The sequence below is a fragment of the Crocuta crocuta genome, unplaced genomic scaffold, assembly GCF_008692635.1.
Source record: "Crocuta crocuta isolate KB4526 unplaced genomic scaffold, BGI_CrCroc_1.0 scaffold147, whole genome shotgun sequence".
Taxonomy (NCBI): Eukaryota; Metazoa; Chordata; class Mammalia; order Carnivora; family Hyaenidae; genus Crocuta; species Crocuta crocuta.
Genome location: NW_027532594.1, coordinates 2956803 through 2964882, shown reverse-complemented (window position 1 = coordinate 2964882; position 8080 = coordinate 2956803). Strand labels below are relative to the sequence as shown.

Here is an 8080-nt window from a genome sequence, read left to right as displayed (position 1 = left end):
AAAAAAAAAAAAAAAAAAAAAGCCTAAACCAAGAAATACAAATACAAATGATTAAAAATAGAGACCTATAAGAGCAACATTTTATAAAGGAAACTAATTTCAAGTAAACAAAGGCTGGGTTAAAAAAAAAAAAATGGCTCTGGGCACAATTCTACCCGTGCTAACAGCAGCATGCACATAAATGCCCTGAGAGAATTCTCGCCGGCATCCCTTTGCTTCCTCTGCTGGGATGCGTGACTGGACTCTGACTAGTGGAACCAATACAACACACCTGGTGAGTACCAAAACATACAACAGTTTGTCCAGACTGAATTGGTCACTGTTTTTCTTCTACATAATTAACTTTAAAGGCAGGCTAAAACTGCACAGCCACAGCATCACTGCAGAGGGCTTCTGCGGCACCTACCATACCCTTGGTCTATGGCAGATGGTAAGATGTTAGGGCTCCATAGCAGGACACAAAAGGCAGTTCCAGCTAAGAAGGAAGAGCCAGAAATCCTGGATGTCACCCTATCAAGGTGGCACCACAAGCAACAACCTACACAAGGATTTGGTGACCGTGACTAACAATAAAAGAATATTACGTGGTGCGCACATCTCAGATATCCAGAGACACTGCAGGAGGGCTCCATGAAGTACAACAGGATTGAGCTTAGAAGAAACCAAATAGTCTAGGTTACTCATGACGTAAAAACCTAACATCAGGGCGCCTGGGTGGCTCAGTGGGTCGAGTGTTCAGCTCTTGGTTTCAGCTCAGGTCATGATCTCAGGGTCATGAGATTGAGCCTTGCATCGTGCTCCATGGTGAGTGTGAAGTCTGCTTAAGAGTCTCTCTCTGGTCCTCACACCCACTCACACATGCTCTCTCTTAAATACAATTTAAAAACAAAAAACCTAACATTTTCAATAGAACCAATGTCAAATCAATTAACAAAATTATTTTAGAATGCTCTCACTTAAATAGTCAGGCAGAGAAAGACAGATATCATAGGTTTTCACTCATATGTGGAATAGGAGAAACTTAACAGAGGACCATAGGGAGGGGAAGGGGAAAAAATAGTTGGGGAGAGGGAGGGAGTCAAACCATAAGAGACTCTTCAATACTGAGAACAAACTGAGGGCTGATGGGGGTGGGGGGGAGGGGAACGGGTGCTGGGCATCGAGGAGGGCACTTGTGGGGATGAGCACTGGGTGTTATAGGGAAACCAACTTGACAATAAACTATAATAGAAAAATTTAAAAAAATAAATGAGTTGTTCCAACTGAAGGATTAACAATGCAAGATAGGCTTATATTTATTTGCATATGTTTAATGATTATGGAAGAAAATAAATTCATTTTTTCCTACACTGAAAAATAAATATAATACTTTCACTTTTACCAAACTATAACTGACATCAATCTGGATCATAAGATTGTAACTTCTTTTAACAGAAACCTGTTTTGCCCGTCCAGTATCTGTCCTCATTATTTCTGATGCACCTGGGGAAGAACTCACCCTGATCATATAAAAGTGGCTTCTATGGGACTGACCCTACTCTGCTCCAGAGCTGGGCACATAACGTAGGCACGATATTCTCCTTGACTACAGTGATTGGTTCAGGAACATACATATCTATGTGCCAAGCCTACAGAATCAAATTCAAACCTGAAACTTTCGTGGGAAAGAGAAGTTCTTTCCACTGGATTCAGTGAGAAAGAAGAACAATAAACAGTTGATGCCCCAGATGGATGTGGCCTGCCTAAAAAGAAGCCAGCACAGAAAAAAAGCCTAGTCAAGAGACAGAGGCAAGTTCTAATGACAGTGTCTAAACCCTATATCCAGTCATGATTGAAGCAAAATCTTTCCCAGGATTTTTTTTTAAAGTTTATTTATTTTAAGAGGAGGAGGGCAGGGGGAAGAATACAAGTGGGAGAGGGGCAGAGAGAGTGAGAGAGAGAAAGAATCCCAAGCAGGCTCTACGCTCTACCCTGAGCCCAACTTGGGGCTCAATCTCACAATCCTGAGATCATGACAAAAGCTGAGATCAAGAGTCAGATGTTTAACCAACTAAGCCACCTAGGTACCCCTTTTCTAGGACTTTTAAGTTATGTAGGCCAATACATTCCATTTTAATCACACCAATTTAGTTTGGCTTGCAGTCACGTGCATCCCCAAGAGTCTTATCTGATCATCTTTCAATAAAAGCTTACATTAGTATTCATAAAGCATTCAATTGCTAACTCCAGGTACACTGAAGCAATTATTTTTAAGTCAAATAACGGTGAAGAAACAAAATGGAGCAGGTGTAGGATATAGGTGCTGAGGACAGGCCACCCTAAAATGTGCCACAATGGCATAATCAGTATTATTTCAAAGTAAAGCTACTTAGGAAACAGCCTGTGCAATAAAGACACTCCCACCCTCCTCTATCTCCCTGAAAGCAAGAAATAAATGTCCCATGTGAAAGGTGTCCTCCCTACACCAGGAGGTAGACACGCCTTCATCACCAGAGATAGGGAATTTAGAGCCGAGAAGACTATATAAACAAACCTGGTTACTTTTTATTAATTTACTATGTTAGACAAATTCTGTTTAGAATTCCTTCCTAATTGAAGCTCCCAAATAAGTTTTATCCTGTCAGTTCATCACAGACAAACATATTGTCTCTGTCTAAAATATATAAAACTCACCTTCCTTGGTCATTTCTTTGGGTCTCAGTTTCATTATTGGGCCTCCATGAACATATAATTAAACTTTGGTGGTTTTTTCCTCCTGTTACTCTGTCTCGTGTCAATTTAATTCTTAGACCAACAGGAAGAATCTCTATGGGTAGAAGGAAATTTTTCCTCCCCTACAAGGACTATAGGAAAAATCGAATGGGACTTTATCCCAACCTTAGGTTTTGAGTGTTGGATAATGTTGTATTTGATCCCCATCATAAGAAATCCAGGGGATCTTTCCGTGAAGAATGGTAAGAAAGGTGGACCTGTGAGTTTCTATCCTGAAACCCAAAAGTCTACTGCAATGCTACGTGACAAAAAGATTCTACAAGAAAGATTTTAAAAAGTGGTTATGAAACTATTGTGGCAGTACACATTAAATGACAGACTTAAGGGGCGCCTGGGTGGCTCAGTCGGTTGAGCGTCCGACTTTGCCTCAGGTCATGATCTCTCGGTCCATGGGTTCGAGCCCCGCATCAGGCTCTGTGCTGACAGCTCAGAGCCTGGAGCCTGTTTCAGATTCTGTGTCTCCCTCTCTCTGCCCCTCCCCAGCTCGTGCTCTGTCTCTCTCTATCTCAAAAATAAATAAATGTTAAAAATTTTTTTCTAAATAACTGACTTAATGTTTAGTTGTTGATACATTTATTTACTGAGTGCCTACTCTGTGTCAGAGATGCTATTAGTTTAATACAATGCAAAATAAAAATGTTTAAAACCCTGGTTGGGTTATTTCACTTACACTCCACTCAGTACATTAATAGACTGGGTCTTCAATCCATATCCGGTCTCCTTTAAGTTAGCAACAATTCCTAAGACATCAATACTGGAACCTTTGGATCCAAAGTTTTTTTCACTATACATGATCATGTGAGCATTTGAAAAATCCTATTAAGAAAAAAAACCAAAATTCAAAGGTTAGCCATTTATTATTCAAAAAAGATCAAGTGTTAGCCATTAGCTTTCTTTTAACTTACACCTAATATAGGTCGTAAAGACTGAAGGTCTCCATTGTAACCTCCCCAATCTTTCCAGTCCTTATACTCTCCTTCTTCAAGCAAATACTGATGACCTGTAAATCCAGGCTTCTCATAAGCAACCCAACTGCAACAGAAAAAACATGGAGGAGCAGTAATCCTCATCAGTGTTGAAATTTTTGCTGTGTATATACCAGTTTCATTCAAATACTAACAGTTATGAATCTACACAGACACATGCCTTATGACTATTGGAATTCTCCTCTAAAATTTAAGTGCCTACATGTACCCCAATGTTCATAGCAGCACTCTCAATAATAGCCAAAACATGGAAAGAGCCTAAGTGTCCATCCACAGACGAATGGATCAAGAAGATGTGGTTTATCTATACCATGGAATACTACATGGCAATGAGAAACAATGAAATCTGGCCATGTGTAGCAACATGGATGGACCTTGAGGGTGTTATGCTGAGCGAAATAAGTCAGGCAGAGAAGGACAAATATCATATGTTTGCACGTATAGGAGGATTAGGAGGAACTTAACAGAGGACCAAGGGGGAGAAGAAGGGGGGAAATGGTGGGGGAAAGGGAGAGAGGCAAACCATGAGAGACTCTTGAATGCTGACAAAAACTGAGAACTGATGGATGTAGGGGGGAGGGAGGATGGGCATGGAGGAGGGCACTTGTGGGGATGAGCACTGGGTGTTATGTGGAAACTAATTTGACAATAAACTATTTGTAAAAAATAAATAAATAAAATAAAATAAAATAAAATAAAATTTAAGTGCCTAATAGAATGGCCCCCTAAAAATAACCTAAGAAACATACATCAATGTTCTGTAAAGGAGTTTAGGGAGTGTGTGCATGTGTGTGTCTGTAATAAGAACAGACTCAAAAGAACTTCAGCAAATAAAACGGGGTAAACTTTCTTCAAAGAGTAATTAAAATATATTTTTTTTGGCTATGTACAGGACCACTTTAAGTGTATTACTTCTAAAGGAAATATGTAAGATACATAAAGTGCAAAATATCATAAAAATAGAAAGCAAACTAAAGTTCAATCGTTTGGAGCATAATATTAATGAGATGTAGATTTGGCCAATCTGGGCCAATTTATCAGCCTTGTTCAGCTGACTAACCCCAAACCAGCCCCTCTAACTGCTCTGTCAACTCCAGGTCACAGTGGACTGAGGAGAACATGTCTGAAGTTCACTCTACCACACTATCTGGAATGGTTGGGGGCAGGGCATGTGTATTACTTTACTAAAGGGATAAAGAAGAAACACCTCAGGTTCCTCCCATCTACTTACATTCCTCTCAGAACCTTCATCGACCCCACTGATGTCAACGGCAAACTGTCATTTGTCGTTCCTTCTGTTTCACTTGCTTCCACCATAAAACTGCACATCTCTGTTTCTAGTTCCATACATTTTCCTTCAAAGAAAGGCTTTTCATAAATAACCACCTTTAACAGAGATAAGATATACCAGTAAGTGAAAGAGATTAAAGGTCTCAACAGCTAAACCAAACGTCCAGTCATTTAATATCACTAAGTCCAAGAACACAAAACTTTCTGATATTTTTTAAATTAACTAAAGAACAGTATCTTGTAATTTTAAAACAGAATCTTTTTAATGTTTATTTCTTTTTAAGAGAGAAAGCATGAGCATGAGCAGGGGACAGGCAGAGAGAGAGGGAGACACATCATCCAAAGCAGACTCCAGGCTCTGAGCTGTCAACACAGAGTCCGACATGGAGCTCAAACTCCTGAACCATGAGATCATGACCTGAGCCGAAGTCAAACGTTTAACTAACTGAACCCCCCAGGCACCCCTAAATTTTTTTCCTAATGTGGTACAGCCCAAAGCCAAAGTTCAAAAGACAGTTTATAAATAATTGGCTTAAAAAAATTGGTTTTTGTTCAATGTCTAGAACGGATATTTAGAATTTTGCTTAGGCCAAACTAAGGAACCAGAGGATCCCAAGTTGCTTTAAAAATGAAACATAGGGGCGCCTGGCTGACTGAGTCTGTAGAGCATGCAACACTTGATCTCAGGGTCATGAGTTCAAGCCCCGCATTGGGTATAGAGGCTACTTGGGCGGGGGTGGCGGAGTGGGGGGAAGAAACATAAATGTGCAAAGTAGATATAGCAGAAAGAGCATGTTAGAGTAGCAGAAAGGGAGAACCTATCTTGAAAACAAAGTTTTTTCCTGAGTAACTGGCAAGCAGCAGCAGGCCCTGCAATGAGTACACACAGACACAAGTTATACACTTAACTCAACAACGAACGTGTAAAGCCATGGCTACACATACTGTTAGTGAGTATGAGTGCTCGGGTCTGAGGGACGGCACGCATTAGCTGGGACAACTTCCTTTAGCTGTGCAGTTATGTTTATGGAGGCAGATATGCAAAACCACAGAAGTATCACCTTCATGGAGATGGAACAGGAATAAAATTTAAAATACATATATTTTTACCTTTGGATCTGTAGGGAATTCGACTTTACGTCCACCCTGAAAAGAAAAATAACATGGTAAGAAAACCGGTTTTTCACTAATAGATTACCATACATTGCCCACGGTAGTTTATGTAAAGCCATGGAACCTCCCAGTGTGAGTGCGTCTGGTTTCATTTATGTTTCTACAGTTCTGAAGTCACCGACCATGGAGACAGATGAAGAATGAGGAAGACAGTGTAGAGCAGAGGTGGTCTATAAGCTGAATCTGCAGGTTAGGTATGTTTTTGTTAATCCAATTAGCTATGTTGCTTATTTGTTTTTAATTCAGAAAATGTCTCATAAAAATCAATATTTCTCTGCTGAGGCATNTAAAAAAAAATCAATATTTCTCATTTCTCTTAAAAAGCAGTCCTGGAGCGCCTGGGTGGCTCAGTTGGCTAGAGTATCTGACTCCTGATTTTAGCCTGGGTCAGCTCGGGTCAAGGTCTCACAGTTTGTGAGATTGGGTCTCCGCTTGGGATTCTCTCCCTCTTTCTCAAAATAAATAATAAACATTAAAGAAAAAAAAAGATCAAGAAGGAATCTTGGAAAATGAAAGAAAAAAAAAAGCGGTACTAAGATGTGACATGTCTAGACGCAAATTCTCACAGGCAGCACCCCGCACCGTGTGCACTTACTGACTCTCCACTGGGCTCTTCCTCTAGCCAGGACTTGAGCCTGGTTTGTCCGTCTCCACCACTCAGCTCAACTCCCTGCCACCCTCACTCATGTCTGTTCACTGCCTGGCCCCTGGAGGCGTTTGATTTTGCTACCCATGGCTTACAAAACTGTTGAGTTCACACAAGTTCACAACAGGCTCTGCAGGACTCTTGAAATAATTAGATGAACTGTAGACAGAATTTAAAATAGCCCAAAGGACAGGTCTATGGGGAGTTGTTATAATTTTATAATAAAAAGTTGTTGTAAATAACCAAAAACTCCCTAAAAATAAGCCACAGGAAAAGGTATTCCACAGAAATAACAAACAGGGTAGGGGTTAAAATCAGCAGTGGGAAAGTCAGGAGGATATTTTCCATGAATTAGAACAACTTTTTTTTGTATTTGTTTTTAAGTTTTTATCTGTTTATTTTGAGAGAGAGAGANCAAACCATGAGATCATGACCTGAGCCCAAGTCAGACACTTAACCGACTAAGCCACCCAGACACTCCTAGGACATCATTATAAAAAGAATTCTTTTTTAATGTTTATTTATTTTTGAGAGAGAGACAGACAGACAGAGCACAAGTAGAGGAGGGGCAGAGAGAGAGGGAGTCACAGAATTCGAAGCAGGCTCCACCTGATGCAGGGCTCAGACTCACGAACCATGAGATCATGACCTGAGCCAAAGTTGGAGCTTAATGGACTGAACCACCCAGGCACCCCTAGGACAGCTTTTTTAAAAGTGCAGTGAAAGATGCTCAAATGCACCAAATAAACTGCAATTATAAAGGAATGTTGCTGATTTTATCACTAAACCCGAATGCAGTAAGTAGTCCCCAGTTATCTACATTTTCACTTTCCACAGTTTGATATCCTCAGTCAGTCAAGGTCTAGAAGCAGATGATCTTCTTCCTGACATACTGTGTCACAATGCCACCTATATCACTCACCTCACTTCATCTCATCCATCAAACAGGCACTGTATCATTGAGCCTGATCACCAGAAGTGTGATCATAGTACAGTAAGATATTTTGAGAGAGAGCCCACACTCACATAACCTTTGTTGCAGTATATTACCACACTTGTTCTATTTTATTATTATTTACTGCTAATAATATTAAATTAGTTACTGTGTCTAATTTATAAGTTATCATTGATATTTAGATTATAAACTATATGTATAACTTATATAAATTATAATTTACAAGTTAAACTTCACCATACACATATAGGAAAAAGA

General features: G+C 39.9%; 1 protein-coding gene across 1 annotated transcript in view; it reads right to left on the bottom strand.

The window, feature by feature from the left end:
- The window catches only part of CRYBG1 (crystallin beta-gamma domain containing 1), a 51737-nt gene that overhangs the window by 18099 nt on the left and 25558 nt on the right, over positions 1-8080 (bottom strand). The window contains exons 8-11 of the mRNA XM_077779985.1: positions 6159-6194; positions 4990-5144; positions 3678-3804; positions 3443-3588 (exon numbers count right to left, since the gene is read on the bottom strand). Coding sequence (XP_077636111.1) covers positions 3443-3588; positions 3678-3804; positions 4990-5144; positions 6159-6194 — 464 coding nt within the window. The remainder of the gene's footprint in view (positions 1-3442; positions 3589-3677; positions 3805-4989; positions 5145-6158; positions 6195-8080) is intronic.